The 18,648-nt window shown below is 47.9% G+C and overlaps 1 protein-coding gene across 5 annotated transcripts in view; it reads left to right on the top strand.

Moving 5' to 3' along the window:
• The window catches only part of TMEM114 (transmembrane protein 114), a 73,743-nt gene that overhangs the window by 12,953 nt on the left and 42,142 nt on the right, over positions 1–18,648 (top strand). For 2 of the 5 annotated variants that reach the window (XM_011961374.1, XM_011961372.1), the window contains exons 3-4: positions 15,440–15,577; positions 17,647–18,148. The exons of 1 other annotated variant lie outside the window; for it this stretch is intronic. In XM_011961374.1, the coding sequence (XP_011816764.1) occupies positions 15,440–15,577; positions 17,647–17,879 (371 nt within the window). In that variant the 3' untranslated portion in view covers positions 17,880–18,148. Of the gene's footprint in view, positions 1–3,551; positions 3,666–15,439; positions 15,578–17,646; positions 18,149–18,648 lie in introns of those variants that run through there. 2 more of the 5 variants (XM_011961373.1, XM_011961375.1) reach the window with 2 other exon arrangements.

Raw genomic sequence — 18,648 nt, 5'->3', positions numbered from 1 at the left:
AACAACAACAACAACAACAACAACAGAAAACGAGTTATAAGAATTATTGTCATGGAAGTGAGGGAAATGGGGGTCACGTCCCAGCTAAAACCCTTATAGAGGCGTCCTGTGATCCTGGGATAGGTGTCTTAACCTCTCTGAGCCTCAGTGTTCACATCCATCAAACTGAGATGTGGATACCATCAAGGGATATGGTTAGAATTCCATGAGAGGGGATAAAAATGGATGAACAAAATGGACCTTGCCTAGGACCAGTCATAAAGGAATGACCACACTTGTCAGCAAGGAATGACTTGACATCAAGGTTCCAGACGTATGGTAAGTGCTTAGTAAGCATGAACTCTTCCTTTGCCCTTCCTTCCAGCCTCCTCCTAGAGGTAGTAACATCTGTGGAGCGCTGATCCTTTGCCAAGCTGGGTGTGGGTCAGCATTCAGCTGACTTATTACATCCGTGGGTCAATTGGACAGTTAACCACAGTAGGCACTGGGCTGGCTTCCTCTTCAAACTTGACAATGCAACAACTCTGCTTGTTCCAGGATGTTGAGAAACAGCAGAACTCACATGCACAGTCTATTCACGCGTTCAGCCTCAGCCCTGGGGCTAACTGGCAGTTTCACCGCCAAGTAGGCACGTGGCCATGGGCGTTTCCTTATTTCGTTACACCTCTCTGAGCCTCAGTTCCCTCCTGTGCAAAATGAGGATAATTGTCATCTTTTTTTCTAAGGTTATTGTGAGGTAAAACAGGAGAGTGTATTTTTTTTTTTTTTTTTTTTAGACGGGGGCTCCCTCTTTCCCCCGGACTGGAGTGCAGTGGCCGGATCTCGGCTCACTGCAAGCTCCGCCTCCCGGATTTGCGCCATTCTCCTGCCTCAGCCTCCCGAGTAGCTGGGACCACAGGCGCCCGCCACCTCGCCCGGCTAGTTTTTTGTAGTTTTTAGTAGAGACGGGGTTTCACCATGTTAGCCAGGATGGTCTCGATCTCCTGACCTCGTGATCCGCCCGTCTCGGCCTCCCAAAGTGCTGGGATTACAGGCTTGAGCCACCGCGCCCGGCCAGGAGAGTGTATTTAAAGAGCCTAATGTGGTGCCTGGCCTCCGTAAGTGTGCTATAGGTGGTACCTGCTATTATTTCCATTATATCATCCAGGAAAAAGGACAAGCTGCCCCTTCACACCATGTACTCCTTGCAAATCACCCCCAGAAAGAGCTTTTTTTTTTTTTTCCTCTGCATAATCTCTTTTTCTTCCAAAACGAATTTTGAGTTTGGTCCAAGCTCTTCTATTATATAAAGACATTTCATTCCTTTAAGGACCTGCTGCAGAGGCCGTAGAGGAGAAGCCAGCTGACAAGCAGCATGTTTGACAAGCAGCATGTTCTCTAAGTTCAGCCTCCTAGACAAATCCTTGTGGGGGTGTATGGGAAGAAATCTTGATTTTTCCTCTAAGAAAACCCTCACGGAGAGATCACTTCAGTGCCAAGTAATTCACTGTCATCACCTGGCAGATGGAGGGCTGTGAGGGAAGTCCCACGATCTAACTTGCCTCCTGATATGGTTTGGCTGTGTCCCCACCCAAATCTCATCTTGAATTGTAGCTCCCTTAATTCCCATGTGCTGTGGGAGGGATCTGGTGGGAGGTAATTGAATCATGGGGGCGGGTCTTTCCCCTGCTGTTAAGAGTGAATAAGTCTCACGAGATCTGCTGGTTTTATAAAGGGGGTTCCCCTGCACAAGCTCTCCTGCCTGCCACCATGTAAGACGTGACTTTGCTCCTCATTCACTTTCAGCCATGATTGTGAGGCCTCCCCAGCTGTGTGGAACTGTGAGTTCATTAAGCCTCTTTCTTTTATAAATTACTCAGTCTCAGGTATGTCTTTTTTTTTTTTTTTTTTTTGAGACAGAGTCTCACTCTGTCGCCTGGGCTGGAGGGCAGTGGCCGGATCTCAGCTCACTGCAAGCTCCGCCTCCCGGGTTTACGCCATTCTCCTGCCTCAGCCTCCCGAGGAGCTGGGACTACAGGTGCCCGCCACCTCGCCCGGCTAGTTTTTTGTAGTTTTTAGTAGAGACGGGGTTTCACCATGTTAGCCAGGATGGTCTCGATCTCCTGACCTAGTGATCCACCCGTCTCGGCCTCCCAAAGCACTGGGATTACAGGCTTGAGCCACCGCGCCCGGCCATATGTCTTTTTTTTGAGATGGAGTTTTGCTCTTGTTGCCTAGCCTGGAGTGCAATGGTACGATCTTGGCTCACTGCAACCTCCACCTCCTGGGTTTAAGTGATTCTCCTGCCTCAGTCTCCTGAGTAGCTGGGATTACGGGTGCCCACCACCACACCTGGCTATTTTTTTTGTATTTTTAGTAGAGACGGGGTTTGACCATGTTGGCCAGGCTGGTCTTGAACTCCTGACCTCAGGTGATCTGCCTGCCTCGGCCTCCCAAAGTACTGGGATTACAGGGAGGGCCACTATGCCCAGCCAGGTATGTGTTTATTAGCAGCATGAGAACAGAGTAACACATCTCCTTAATTCTACTTAGCCACCTTGGGAGAGTGGAGTTGAGCAGAAATATCAAGTCCATAAACAGGTACATCCCATAACCTCCACTCTTTCAGTCACAGAGAGAAGTTTTCAGTGAAACAGGTTCCTTGTCAGCAAAATCCACTTTGCTGAATGAAGTGTTTTGCCTTCCAGATTTGCTCTGGGGAAGTCATGGGTTTGTTTCTTGGACTAGGGACTGGAATTATTTTTGGTGGAAAGGAGGTCTTCAAATTCAGCACAGTGTAGATGAAAGAGCTATGGTCTAGAATGAACCAGGCTAGCTGTGTCAGCCAGGATCTTTTTGGTGGCAAGTGACAGAAACTCAAATCTTACGGGCTTCAATAAGAAAAGAAATTACTGGTTCAGGTAACTGAAAAGCTCGTGTCTGCTGGAATCCACTGTTAAACTCAATTTCTTTCCTCTTTGTTTTGGGCTTTGCTTTCTTCTGTTTGAGTTCTGCTTTCAGATAAATCCTCTCCCACCTTAGCTACCGTAGTAAGAGAGACATTTTGTTTCTCAAGAATTCCACCAAATTTCCAGCTAGGTTTTCCACTGGACCACATTGGGTCACATGCTCAGTCCTGAGCCAATACCTGGAGCCAAGGGGATGGAATGTGCTAATTGGCCAGGCTGAGTCATGTGCCCACTTGTAACTTGGGTGGGTTGGGATCAGCTCCATAGATAGGGGTGGGAAGGTGGGGAGGAGTGGTCACATGGTCACAGGCAGATCAAGTTGCTGTTGTTAGGTGTAGGGGTGGGCAAAACCCACATGTGCCTATATCACGGGGTTCAAATCCTGGCCCTACTTCTTGCTGGCTGTGGGACTTTTTTTTTTTTTTTTTTTGAGACAGAGTCTTGCTCTGTTGCCCAGGCTGGAGTGCAGTAGCGCGATCATAGCTCACTGCAGCCTCCACCTCCCAGGCTCAAGCAGTTCTCCTGCCTTAGCCTCCCAAGTAGCTGGAACCACAGGTGTTCACCATTACACCCGACTAATTTTTGTATTTTTTTTTTTTGTAGAGGTGGGGGTCTTACTATGCTGCCCAGGCTGGTCTGAAACTCCTGGGCTCAAGTGATCCTCCTGCCTTGGCCTCCCAAAGTGCTGGGATAACAGGCCTGAACCACTGTGCTTGGCCAGCTGTGTGACTTCTGATGAGTCACCTGCATCCACAAATGGGCTGTTCTAAGATGAAATGAGATCACATAAACAAAGCAGCCAGCACTGGGCCTTGCGCATAGTAGGAGCTCAGTTAACGCCTCCTCTTCCTGCTCTAATTCATATTGCCATCCTGAGCCTCAAGCTTTTCATCTATGAAATAGAGCGAATCATTGCAGACCCACCAGACACATGTATGTGCTCAGTACATACTGATTTCATCCCCAGTACTGGGCTAGTTGCCTGGTGTATAACATGGTGAGACAGTTGCTGTGTGCCAGACACTATTCTGAGCTCTTGGTTTGTATCTACTCATTTAATCTTCACAGCAGCCCAAGAGGCACTATTATTATCATCCTCACTTTGCAGATGAGATATAGAGAAGTTAGGTATGGTATTTAAGTTTGCACAGTAACTGGAACTTCTAGGATTTGAACCCTAGCAGTTTCTCTCTCTCTCTGTTTCTTTCCCTTTCTCCCTTTCTCTCTTTCTCTCTCTCTCTCTTTCTCTTTTTTTTTCTTTTGTCTGTCTGTCTCGCTCTGTTGCCCAGGCTGGAGTGCAGTGCTGAGATCTCGGCTCACTGCAGCTTCCACCTCCTGGATTCAAGCAATTATCCTGAGCCTCCTGCCTCAGCCTTCTGAGTAGCTGGGACTACAGATGTGCACCACCATGCCCGGATAATTTTTGCATATTTGTAATTTTAGTAGAGATGGGGTTTCACCATGTTGGCCAGACTGGTCTCCAACTCCTGACCTCAAGTGATCCGCCCACCTCGGCCTCCCAAAGTGCTGAGATTACAGGCATGAACCACCACACCCAGCCTACCTAGCAGTTTGTTTCTACTCCATTGAAGCAATGCAACACTGATTATAGTTTCAGTATAATGTGTGTATGTTAAGACTAGAGGTCATGGTAGCCCAGAGGAGCTCCTAGCCTGTTTCTGGGGTTCAAAGTCCTGCTATCCAACATTGCCTCTTTCAGACAGGAAACCAGAGACCTGCATTACGGGAAGGAACAGCAGATTCAGAGTCATGAGGCAGGACTGAGCTTGGTATGTTCCAGAAATAGCAGGAAGACTGGTATTTCTGGAGGCTGATGTGGAAAGCGCTTCTTCAGGGCACTTCTGTTTTTTTTTTTTTTTCCTGTGTCTTACCTCAGCTCTGTCTCCTAAGAGCCTGTGAGAGAGGCCAGGCTGGCCAGATGAGGACACCAGACCCAGAGAGGCCAGACGTCTTGTCCAACACAGCACGCCAGTGGTGGAAGCTGAACTGAGAGGAAGTGGTCTGGCCTGGCTGTCCTCTGAGGCGACCAGGTTGGAAAATCACAAGATTTGATTTGCAGTTTTTCTGGGTGCTGGGCTGTTGCAGTGACATGGAAAATTAAAACCAGCCCACCCACGATGCCTGGTGCAAATTGCAAGAGTGGAGGAGGTGAGGGACAGAGCAAGGATTGGGAACATAAATGCGTGAAGAGGCTGCCTGAGCCCAGGAGGGAGGAACTCTCCGTGTGATTTATGTATAGCTGTGCTGCAGGCAGGCAGGGAGGGAGCAGGTGCCTGTGGATCTTCGCTCCTCTGGGCACTAGGGACTGGGCTTCAGGCTGCCTTTCTGAGGTGCCCATTAAAAAGTCAAGGCCACATTTTAAACTAACAAAAGTTCATATTTAAAGCAAGTCCACTTCTGGCTGGGCCCGGTGGCTCACACCTGTAATCCCAGCACTTTGGGAGAGTAAGGTGGCAGATCACTTGAGGCCAGGAGTTTGAGAGCAGCCTGGCCAACATGACAAAACCCTGTCTCTACTAAAAATGCAAAAATTAGCCAGGCATGGTGGCGTGTGCCTGTAGTCCCAGCTACTTGGGAGGCCTGAGGCACGAGAATTGCTTGAGCCCAAGAGTCAGAGGTTTCAGTGGGCCGAGATCATACAATTGCATTCCAGCCTGGGCGACAGAGTGAGACCCTGTCTCTCTCACACACACACAAGTCCACTTCTTGGTGTCGGCCATGTGAGGCTTCTAGGAAGTTCACCATACCAGTTTGAAACTGAAAAACAAGATATATACAGCCCAGTGGAGAAATGGCTAGATGGAGAAATGGCTAGACATTTATAGGTGTATATTTATGTTATGGAATATTATATAGCCTGTAAAAAGAATCTACGAATGCATATTAGTATTAATATTATATAGCCTATAAAAAGAAAATATTAAGATGTATTGTGGAATGAAAAAATCAAGTTACAGAGTGTTATGGGCAGTAGGATGTCATTTATTATCCCCCCTGAAAGAAAGTCCCTAATATTACACCTTTTCTGCGGGCATATAACAAAATTGTAAGATGCACGTTTATGTGCCATTAAGATAGACAAATATACTGCCAATTATGATTGTGAGGTGCTGTGGATGGTCAAACATACTCTGTTTTCAATCCGTTAAAGTACGATAAAGGCTGGGTGTGGTGGCTCACGCCTGTAATCCCAGCACTTTGGGAGGCTGAGGCAGGTGGATCACTTGAGCTCCTGAGTTCTAGACCAGTCTGGGCAACATGGTGAAACCCTGTCTCTACCAAAAATACAAAAAATTAGCCGGACGTGGTGGCATGTGCCTGTGGTCCCAGCTACTTGGGAGACTGAAGTCGGAGGTTCTTGAGCCTGGGGATGGAGGTTGCAGTGAGCCGAGATAAGGCCCATGGCACTTCAGCCTGCGTGTCAGAGTGAGACCCTATCTCAGAAACAAACAACAAAAAAAGTGTAATCAACTGTGCATTGTAGAGTTTGAGGAATATGTGAATATATAGAAAAATTATAAATGTATAGAAAAAAACTGGGAAGATGCACACTGAGTCATTTACAGAGGGTCACTCTGGAAAGGAGAGGAAGACACAGGGCTTGGAGTGGTGGCCAAAAGGGTCTTGTTTTAATTTTTTCTTTCTTTAATTTCTTTTGAGATGGAGTCTCGCTCTGTCACCCAGCCTGGAGTGCAGTGGTGTGATCTCACCTCACTGCAACCTCTGCCTCCCAGGTTCAAGTGATTCTCCTGCCTCAGCCTCGTGCTGGGCCTTGTTTTAATTTTTTCTAAGAAGAATGTTATCATGTGCTGTTGTAAAGCAAGCTCCAAGAGGGCTGCCTCTGATGGTTGGATTTCTCATTAGTGTGGCTTGTAGAGTTATTTCTGATCCTAGCTCACCTCTCCAGCTGTAAGAGCTGAGATATTGCTACTTTGGATGTCTCCTGCTTCTGGATGTTGGCATTTTCTGTCCCCTCTTTTGGGAATCCTTCTCCTACCTCTCAGCCCAGTTAACGCCTCACTGTCTTGCCTCCAGGTCTCAGCTGAGACCTCTCCCCACTCAGGAAGCCTTTCTTAACTTCTCAATCTGGAGTACGTGTCCACGTCTGCGTTCCATGACCCCTTTGTCCACTTCCTTTGTAATTTCATTCCAGCTCTGACACTTCATGGTCATTAGATCTTAGGGTATTTGATGTAAGTTCCCTGAACCTCAATTTTCCCACCTGTGAAATGGGAATTAAAAACTCCTACCTGGTAGAGTCTAAGTTGAAGATGAGAAAGAGACAATTATTCTTGGCCGGGCGCGGTGGCTCAAGCCTTTAATCCCAGCACTTTGGGAGGCCGAGACGGGTGGATCACGAGGTCAGGAGATCGAGACAAACCCCGTCTCTACTAAAAAATGCAAAAAACTAGCCGGGCGAGATGGCGGGCGCCTGTAGTCCCAGCTACTCGGGAGGCTGAGGCAGGAGAATGGCGTAAACCTGGGAGGCGGAGCTTGCAGTGAGCCGAGATCGCGCCACTGCACTCCAGCCTGGGCAACAGAGCGAGACTCCGTCTCAAAAAAAAAAAAAAAAAAGAGAGACAATTATTCTCATATTCGGTGCCCACGGCTCTAGAAGGCCAGAGTCCAATTGACAGGTGAGGAAAACGAGACTTTTGAGCGATGATGTGGTTTGCTTGGGTAAGAGGCAGAGTCAGGATTGGAACTCACGTCTTTGCTTGGAGACTCCTGCTCTTTCCGTATCCTAACAATACCTCTTGGAGGTAGTTCCCATCCTCCAGGACAGATTGAAGGATATATATATATATAATTTTAAAAGCCACTTCCTTACCAGGCATAACAGGACTGCATAGCTCTGAGCTTCTTCTGAAGTCTCAAAGTCACACTGACAAGGTTAGAAAATAGAGGCGATGATATTTCTTCCTTGTAGTAAGTGGACCCTGAGACCTTCTTCTTTTGCCAGAGCTTTGGATGTTCCTGGGGTAAGAGACATCCCTCCAGTCTGCGTAAGAGCACTAACCACCCCGGGGCTTCCCGACCTGGCAAACATCATGGAAGGCTGCTTTCCCCCTTGAGCAGCTCTTCAAACAGCATGATAATGGAGCAGTCACAAACACTTCTTTTGTTTGTTTTTGGTGTGAACATCTTTGCTGATTTCTGGGGTTGCCTTTCTCTTGACTTGCAACAAAGCGTTTTGCATCTAAAGTATCTCTGCACTTGGGCACACACGTTTACCATTGATGAAACAATGTCCTGCCAATATTTTATTTTATTTTATTTTATTTTCTTGAGATGGAGTCTCACTCTGTCACCCAGGTTAGAGTGCAGTGGTACAATCTCGGCTCACTGTGACCTCCGCCTTCGAGGTTCAAGTGAGTCTCCTGCTTCAGCCTCCCAAGTAGCTGGGATTACAGGCCTGTGCCACCACGCCCAGCTAATTTTTGTATTTTTAGTAGAAAGGGGGTTTCACCATGTTGCCCAGGCTGGTCTTGAACTTCTGACCTGAGGTGATCCGCCTGTCTCAGCCTCTCAAAGTGCTGGGGTTACAGGTGTGGGCCGCCACGCCCAGCCAATATTTTAATATTACTAGTAATTCCATGTAATAATCATAGCTATCATCTATTGAGTACCCACTGAATGCCATCCAAGACGTGGCACTGTGTGGGTGGTGTCACTCCTAAAAAGATACACTCATGTACTAAGCCCCAGTACCTGCGAATGTGATTTATTCAGAAAGAGCATCTTTGCAGGTGTAATTCAGACTCTCGAGATGAGATAACCTTGGACTAACTTGGTGGGCCCTAAATCCTGTGACAAGCGTCCTTATAAGAAGAGGAGAAGGTGGCCATGTGTGGATGGAGGCAGGGATTGGAGTGATGTAGCCACAAGCCAGCGAGCATCACAGATTGCCAACGGCTCCCAGGACGTGAGAGAGGCGAGGAAGGATTCTCCCCTAGAACCATCAAAGGGAACATGGTCCTGCTGATATCTTGATTTTGTACTTTTGGCCTCCAGAACTGTAAGAGACCAAATTCCTGCTGCTTGGAAGCCACCCAATTTGCCTTTATGTGTTACAGTCACCACAGGAAACTAATACCACCACCTGATCCAAGAACAAGGTCTCCCTGCCACTGCCCACCTGTTTTTCTGCATCATCACACTTATATCCTTTGTGAGACATCACAACCTGCAATGATCTTTTTTCCCTGCTTCCTGGCTACTCTGTCTCCTGTGCCCACCTGTGAACTCCATCAGGGCAGTGACATTGTTCAATTGGGTGTCCCCAGGCCCTAGAACAGGGCTTGGCCCTCACTGGGGACCCTGAGGCATTTATTTCTGAACGAATGCCTGTGCTCAGGGTTGAGTTCAGTGCTTTTGAAAACACTGCTGGTGTCTCATACCTATAAGGCCAGCACTTTGGGAGGCCAGGGTGGGTGGATCACTTGAGGTCAAGAGTTCAAGAGCAGCCTGACCAATATGGTGAAACGCCGTCTCTACTAAAAATACAAAAATTATCCAGGAGTGGTGGCGGGCACCTGTAGTCCCAGCTCCTCAGGAGGCTGAGACAGGAGAACTGCTTGAACCCAGAAAGTGGAAGTTGCAGTGATCTGAGATGGTACCACTGCATTCCAGCCTGGGTGACAGAGCAAGACTCCATCTCTAAAAAAAAAAAAAAAAGAAAGAAAAAAAAGAAAACATTGCCAATCCGGAAAACAACCCTGCAGGGAGGTCTTAGGTCTTCAATTTTTTTTTTTTTGAGACGGAGTCTCGCTCTGTCACCCAGGCTGGAGTGCAGTGGCTGGATCTCAGCTCACTGCAAACTCCACCTCCCGGGTTCACGCCATTCTCCTGCCTCAGCCTCCCGAGTAGCTGGGACTACAGGCGCCCGCCACCTCGCCCGGCTAGTTTTTTTGTATTTGTAGTTGAGATGGGGTTTCACCATGTTAGCCAGAATGGTCTCTATCTCCTGACCTCGTGATCTGCCCGCCTCGGCCTCCCAAAGTGCTGGGGTTACAGGTGTGAGCCATCGCGCCCGGCCACGTCTTAAATATTTTTTACAAATGAGGAAATGAGGGCTCACGGAGGTGAAGGGACTTACCTAAGGTCACAGGGTCAGTAAGAGTATCTGGCTGGCCTCAGACCCAAGATCCTTCTCTCCCAAGACCATCAACAGGGAATGACAGAACTGAGGCGGAAATCCAAGGTTCAGGAAGTTTGCATTTGAGTCCAATGCAGTAGCTGCCCCCACATCATTCCTCTCTAGCTGTTGAAGGCAGACACCTTTGACAGCTTCAGGGTCTGTGGGAGAAGGAAAAGGCCAGTTAGATCTGCAGAGTAGAGGGAAGGGAAGTGGCTCTTGATGAGGGCTTGAGCCCCAGTCATCTGCTACGGTCCTTATGTCAAGATGAATATGGTCCATTTCCGTTTTTCAGATGAGAAAATCGAAGCTCAATGAGGCAGCTTGTCTGAAGTCACATGGCTAGTAAGAACCACACTCAGGTCTGACTCTAAATACTCCACACTTTCCTCTAAAATTCACTGCCTTAAATGGAGGGCCTGTGATCATGTGGACTTAGCCTGGCATCTCTGAACTGACACATGGCTGGCTGAGTCTCTTAAGGCACCACTTTCGCCTAACATTACAGCAATTTATGTCTACATCTGAACTTCCTTTATGAATTATAAGTTCCAAGGAGGTGGGATTTATATCTGATTCAACTTTTTACCTCTACAATACCCATCCCAAAATAATGCACCTGTTAGATGCTCAGCAAATGCTCAGTTTCCTCCCTCCCTTCCTTCCTTCCTTTTTTCCTTCTCTCATTCATTAACTCAGCCATCCATTGCACAAGGAGCATGTACTACCTTCTAGGTTCTGGGTTGCAAGTTATTGGGCATTCAGGATATGCAAGAATACATCACAAGAAAGACGTTTTCCAGGTCCTGCTGGCCTTTGATTCCTGCCACCTCTGTCCTGCTCCATCATATCCTCCCCGCTCGCCAGTGCCTGGGAGAGCCCCTGGCCCCTGCCAATGCCCTCCAGCCTGAGACCACTGGGGACACCCCTGCAGTTCAAGTTGGGGTTTATTACTTATTGCAGCAAAGGAGAACACACACCATGGGGAGCCGTGGGGTGTCTCAGTAAGAGGTTGCTAGGAAGGACTTACGGGATTCGGGCTTTGATCGAGTGACCCTGGAGGGTCTGAGGAGTTGGAGGTTTGCTCTGGACGGGTAATATCAGGAAGGGGAGACAATTCTGTGACCGAATATCTCAGTCTCATCTACAGGGAGGCAGACTAGCTGTGTTCAGCAAGTAGGGACACTCATATTGGCTGGGAGGAGGAGGTGTGGATATTTTGTGGGTGGCACAGAGACCTCGTTTTCACCTCTGCTTAGGCAGCCTGTGGCGTGCCCTTGCTGGGCCTCATTGTGTTGCGGTCTCAGATGACCTCGTCTGATGTCAGAGTTCTAAGATATTATATCCAGCAGAATACTGCGGTCTAGCTATGAGCGCCACGCCAGTTCCCAGAAACTGGAAACTCTTTCTTTATTTTTATTTTTATTTATTTATTTATTTTTATTTTTTAGTAGAGATGGGGTTTCACCGTGTTAGCCAGGGTGGTCTTGAACTCCTGACCTCATGATCCACCCAGCTCGGCCCCCCAAAGTGCTGGGATTACAGGCATGAGCCACCGTGCCCGGCCTGGAAACTCTTTCTTTCTTTCTCTCTATCACAGGAGTTCATTAGAGGCTTGTTGATGAACGGGAATCAGGTCTCATGACCTTAGATCTGTGTTTGGTTGTAACAGGTTTTGCATATTACCAAAAGGTGTGCAAGATTTCACGCACATTATTTCATTTAGATAGCCCAATATCAAGCTGAGAATAACAGTTAACACTTTTAATAGGTTTATGATGTGACAAGCACTATTCTAAGAAGTTTGTCCATTTTATCTCATCCTCAGTACACAATCCTGTGAAGTGCATACTCTTAGTATTCCCATTTAGTTGATAAGAAAACTGAGGCTTGAAAGTTATAAAGTAACTTGCCTACAGCCCCTCAGCTAGAAGTGATAGGGCTGACATTGAAACCCTGGTGAGCATAGGTGGCAGGTGTTGCATCAGTGTTTACTGAAACAATAAACGGAGAAGTAGGGGGACCAGTTGTCCTGGTTTATCCTGCCTGGTCCCTGTAGACACCTATGGTCATGGTAGATAACTGAATGCCATTGATGATTGTTTGATTCTCAAAAGTGTGGTTTGGATGGTCAATCATACAGTTACTCCATCAACATGCCTGCAAGAGAGGAACTGCCTGTGACTTATTTCTTTGTCTTCAGTGCTCAATGTGGAGCTAGACTCACAGCAGACACTCTTAATATGTTTGCTGACTTTAGTAAGTTCTAGGAGATCAGTGGGCAGGTGTTTTTACTCTTGTTTTGCCGACGAGGCTCAGAGTGGTCCAGTCATTTGTCCAAAGTCACACAGCTTGTATGGCACAGACTCTTATTCAGTGGTCTTTTGACTGTAACCTCTCACTCTGAAAGTACATATCCACCATGTCCCAAGTAACCCAGCCCCCACAAAATTGGTGATGATGATTATTTTTATCATACCCACATTCCAAAGGGGAATGTCTTCCCCAGGTGCATTCAGAGATGTGGCTAGCGATGGGAACATTTGCAAGTAGAACAGAACTTGGAATCAATATTCATGTTCTAAAACCACAATCCTGGGGGAAAAAAAACATAGGGAAGAATAGGGCACACACACAAAGAAAGCTAAACCAAATTTCAGCAGGAGATTTTACAAGTCTCTCCTGGGTAACTTGTTCTTACCCAGACATTTAATTGAATGCGGACATCAAGGCAGCTTGCAGCATGACTGCGGAACTCACATGGGGCCGCCACGGCTGCATCAGCTCTGGGAAACCTCATTAATTTCTGAATGAGAAATGATTTCCTTTCTCGGCCACAGTCTGAGATGATGGTGTGCGGGGGATGGATTTTAAAGGACTAGGTGTTTGCATGAGCTGTGGTACTTCCCTGCCCAAGACTTTTCCCTGAAAAAGAAAGAAAGAAAGGAAGAAAGACCATAGGTCTCATCCCCTGTAATCACATTTCATCCCAGGACAGCCCTGGGAGGAAGTTCAGTCTTGTTTTCTTGACTCACCAAAGTTAGTGCCACTTGAGGGACTGAAGACAAAATGATTTGGTCACAGTGGAGGTCACAGACCAAATTATTATTCTCATCATCTTTATTATTGGTAGAGTTATGATTTATTTAGTGCCTGCTCTATGGGACACAAGACTGCACATCTTACTACATCGCCCCATGTTGCCCTATGGTCTTTACAAGTATTATTCTCATGATAATTCAGTGAGCCATATACTTTTACCTCCATTTCATAAGAAGTGGAAATGGAGGTTCTGAGTAATTACATGACATGCCTAGGACCCCACAGTCAGCCTGAATTCGAGTGCAAATAATCTGGCTCTGAAGTCTATATTTTTCATTGCCATGAGGTCATCTCTTAGGCTTCCTCAGTTTTTTTCTTATTGCCTAGAAACTGCCATATTTTTCCTGCCTGAGAGCCACACTGTCTAGCTTAAAATTCACTCATTCATTCACTCGTTCATTCAATACATTGGTCAACGCACATCTCTTCAGCACTTACCATGTCCCAGAACAGAACTTCTGCTAGAAACTCAGGGACACAATTGTGTACAAGGAAATAAGATCAAATAAGATCCTCCTGACCAAGGAACTCATGTTCTGTCAGGTGAGACATAAAAGTGACTCAGATGCCCTCAACACTAGGTAATAAATGCCTGTCCCTATGGGGTGCTGAGGGGGCACAGAGGAAGAGCACTTGACTGGATGGACAGTGGTGAATATAGAGTAAGGAAAGACTTCCTGGAACAAACGATGCTTAGCCTGTACTAAAGGATGAGAAGAAAGTATTTATTTTCATACTGAAGGATGAGAAGAAAGTATTTATTTTCATACCTATCCTATTGCCAAAAGGATTTAAAGATGCTTGGCACCCAGCTCATAGTAAACAACCAATACACATTTCGTAAATGAAGGATGGATAAAAAGATAACTTTGCACTTGTTTCACTTTTTTCTTTGGCTGCTGGGAAGCTCAGAGCCAAAGTAGTGGCAGAGGTATAGACCCTGAAACCTTAGACTTCCTCCTTTCCTCTTCCTCTTCCTCCATTCAGCCCCCACCATGGGTCTTGACTTTCATGTCATTCATTCTTTTCTACTTGCTGATTTTATAGATTATATTAATATTTGTCTTTGACTGTTTGGCCTTGGGAGTTCTCTAGAATTGGTCCCAGATCTTATTAAAGAGGAGGCAAGAGAAATACATTCAATGCAGGACTGTTTTCCAGGTGGATCCGTTCGGCTTTGCAATCCAGGGACAGCATCTCCCCCTTCACTTTGGTTATCCCACACATCATGTGGTCTTCATGCCCTGAGAATAACAGAGTCCCCTTTAGTTCTCTCAATGCCCAAAGCCCTTCATCCACAGAGTCCCTGCTCCCCCATCCCATCCAAAAAGCTTGCATGATGCAATCAAGGTGCTGGCAAAAACTTTAAACAAAACAAAACCCAAAAAGCTTGCACGAGGCTCCTCCTTGTGGCGACAAATACGTTCTTGAAGAGAACGGGGCGGGCACTTCGGTCAGTGAAGCCAGCCTTGGGAGAAGGATAACTTCTAAATTATCAGCAAGTGCTGCCCCCAAATGCCATGCTAAAGACCACAGTGGCTTTTAGATCTCTTAAGGTCCCATGGCTGTGGAGGCAGAGCCAAGGCAGAAACCACTGCCAGCCATCCCCCAGTCCCAAGTTCTCCCTAACACCCAGCTCTTGTAATGAATAATTAATGATGTGTGTGAGCATCTGCACTGTGGCTCCCCCCTTGTTAGAAACCAGCTCTGGCCAGGCACAGTGGCTCACACCTGTCATGCAAGCACTTTGGGAGGCCAAGGTAGGAGGATCGCTTGAGTCCAGGAGTTTGAGACCAGTCTGGGCGACATATCAAGACCTCATCTTTACCAAAAATCAAAAAATTAGCCGGGTGTGGTGGTGCACACCTGCAGTCCCAGCTACTCGGGCAGCTGAGGTGAAAGGTTCCCTTAAGCCCAGGAGGTTTAGGCTGCAGTGAGTCATGGTCATACCTTTGTACTCCAGCCTGGATGACAGAGCAAGACCCTGCCTCAAAACCAAAACAAACAATAACAAACAACAACAACAAAGCACACAGCCTTGCACACGATGAGCCTCAACCACTGTTGCCATGGTCATCATCATCATGAGAAACAGTAGAAGTAATAGTCACAGGGGCAGTGACAGTGTGGATTTTCCCCAGCTCCAGTAGGTGCTTGGGAAGTGTTTGTTGATTGAATGAAGGATGTTAGTAACTCTCCTCTGCCTGGTATCCTCTCTGTCTCTTCTAAGCCATGCATGGGACGTTTGTGATTCTGCTGCCGCTCAGCCTGATCCTGATGGTTTTTGGGGGGATGACAGGGTTTCTGAGCTTCCTCCTCCGAGCCTACCTCCTCCTTCTGCTCACTGGAACTCTCTTCCTCTTTGGAGGTAGGTGCCCACCCTGCCTGGGGCTCTGGCTTGTGGTCTGGGGGTTGGGCAGTGGCTACTGTGTATGAACCCTCAGCAAAGGAGGGGGATCCCAGGACCTCATGGGGTTCATTTTCCCCTTCTGGGATATCAGTTGGAAGAGATGAGTAGTTTCCAGTCCAGAATCACTTCGTCTCTGGTTCCAAGACAGGAGCAGGGCAGAGGGAGCAGCTTCCAAGAATCGTTTTTATTATTTCACCGAAGAAGCCACATATATCACCTTTGCCCAAACTCGTGATGGCTTCAAGCTTTAGGGCTGTGAGTTGACAAGAGACCCTCTCTCCAGCCACCCTCAAGCTTCCCTGCTGATCAGCCATTCTGATAGATACTGCTTTGATTGACTAAAAAACGGGCATGACCAGGCTCAGAAAGACAAACACCTCATGATCTCCTTTCTATGTAGAATCCAGGAGAGTCAAATTCACAGAAACAGAGAATGGAACAGGCTGGTGGGCCGGGCGGGGGGAGGGGAGATGTTGGTCAAAGAACACACAATTTCAGTTCAAAAGGAGGAAGTCCAGTGATCTATTGGGCATCATGGTCACAGCAGTTAACAACAGCCTACTGTGTTCTTGAAAATCGCTGAGAGTAGATTTTAGTGCTCACCACACACAAAAGAAATGCTAAGTATGTGAGGCCGTGCCTGTGTTGAATAGCTTGACTGAGCCATTCCACAGTGTACACACGCATATCAAACCCTTGTGCCGTGCACCATAAATACTTGTCAAGTAAACAGCAGCACACACAAAAACAAGACGAAACAAAACAACAGGTGGACAGACATTGGCTAGGTTCACACCATTGGTTGGTTCAGTGGATCAGAGGTTTTGAAAAATAAGACCTGGCATGTGGTTGGCTGCCTTACGGCTCCCTGTATCCCTGTGTATTTGAAACGTTCCTTTAAAAAAAAAAAAAAAAAAAAGACAGCAGTGATGACATGCTGGAATCCACAGAGGGAAAAAAGCAAAAGGGATGTCTGGAGGTGAAAATATTGCAAAGCTCTCATTTCCTCTAACCACTCACTATTATTATTAATACTAGCATTCATAGTTCACCCAATGACAAATTCTCAAAACCAGCACTGCCTGGTAGAAGTTTCTGTGATGGTGGAGAAGTTCCCTAATCCGTGCTGAGCGTCGGGAGCTGCAAACCAGGCCAGGGCAGCGAGTGCTGTTGGGGGACTGAGCTGTTAACTTTATTTAAATTAATTAACTTAAATTTAAATAGCCATGTGTAACTGGCCAGTGGCTATTGTACTGGACCATGTGGCTCAAATCTAATATCTGTGGAAAACCACCATGGGCCAGGCACCATTCTAGGTGCTGGGGAATTGAAAATGAGCAAAACCAACACGAGCGTCTGCCCTCTGGAGACTCATGGGACACAGATGTTAGTTAAACAATTACACAAACACGCTGCAATCCAAGCACTTGGGGAGGCTGAGACAGGCGGATCACTTGAGGTCAGTAGTTTGAGACCAGCCTGGCCAATATCGTGAAACCCTGTCCCTACTGAAAATACAAAAATTAGCCAGGCGTGGTGGTGGGCACCTGTAGTCCCAGCTGCTCAGGAGGCTGAGGCAGGAGAACAGCTTGAACCTGGGAGGCGGAGGTTGCAGCACAGCAAGCTGAGATTGCAGCAAGCTGAGATCGCACCACTGCACCACCGCACTGGGCAACAGAGTGAGACTCTGTCTCAAAAAAAAAAAAAAAAAATTACACAAACGAATGCAAAGTTGCAATTGTGACCCGGGCAGTGATGGGCAGCTGTATGGTGCTGTGGAATCACTGCTCAGGCAAGTCCAGGAATCGAAGCCTGAGCTGCGACGTGCGGGGAGGGTAGGAGTTGTCCATGACAGGCAGAGAAGCAGGGGTGAGTACATCTAGTGGGGAGACCAGCAGGCACAAAGGTCCTGCGGCAGGAAGGAACGAGGATGCTGGACGTCGGGCAGCGTGGCTGGGCAGGGCAAGGAGGAGGGGAGTGCTGGGGCGGGGTGGGGTTGATCTGCTCTCCCTTTGCCCTCCCTGCAGCCACGGTGACCCTCGCTGGGATCAGCGTCTACATAGCATATTCAGCCGCCGCCTTCCGGGAGGCGCTGTGTCTCCTGGAGGAGAAGGCCCTCCTGGACCAGGTGGACATCCACTTCGGCTGGTCCCTGGCCCTGGGTTGGATCAGCTTCATCGCGGAGCTGCTCACCGGGGGGGCCTTCCTGGCAGCAGCCCGCGAGCTCAGCCTGAGACGGAGGCAGGACCAGGCCATATGAGCCTGGGCGCTGGGTCATGAAGGGGAGGAGGGGTTTGGTCTCGGAGCTTCATGGACCCATCTTCATGGGCTGCGGCCTCCTCTTCCTCAAAGGCCACTCGGGGAGGCCAGGCAACCCCCGTCCCCCACAAATCCCCGCGGACTAAGCTCGGGGCCTGGCTGTTATCCTAGTGCCTGTGTGCTCATGTCCGTGTGTGTCCGTGTGGCCTGGAGGAGCCTGACAGAGTGCCAAACCTCTTTACAAGAAATAAAAACGATCCTTTAATCACACACAGAGTCTTACAGATTGCAAAGTCCTTGCGCCCCCTCCGACTTCATTTCCTTCTCACCCGTGTCCCTTGGATCAGCTCCTTGGTGGACCTGAGAAAGGGAGAGGGTGCCCTACCTCCTGGGCCCTGTAGTGCATTGAGCTCTCTCTGGGGAGCTTCGGCCTGGAGTTCCTTTTGCTCTAAAATAACTCTGGCATGACATTGGCTTTCTGCAGGTCTGCAATATGAAGCTGCAAGACTCCCAAGAGGCTGGCCAATTGATAGAGTGCTCTTCAAGACTAATCATACCTTTTCTGTCCTCCCCCAGAAAAATCCAATCCTCCTTTCATCCTGGTGTTCTGCCCCTGGGTATGGGCTCCACCTCCAGGTCCCTTGGGGCAGTGCCGTTCACATTCAGTGTGCCTGAGACTCTGTGGGCTTGTTGGTACTCACGGGCTGATGCCACCCCCAGGGTGTCTGAGCCAGGAGGACTGGGTGAAGCCCAAGAACTCACATTTCTTT

Source organism: Colobus angolensis, unplaced genomic scaffold (assembly GCF_000951035.1).
Source record: "Colobus angolensis palliatus isolate OR3802 unplaced genomic scaffold, Cang.pa_1.0 Scaffold55, whole genome shotgun sequence".
Classification (NCBI taxonomy): Eukaryota; Metazoa; Chordata; class Mammalia; order Primates; family Cercopithecidae; genus Colobus; species Colobus angolensis.
This window is presented reverse-complemented; position numbering and strand designations above follow the sequence as displayed.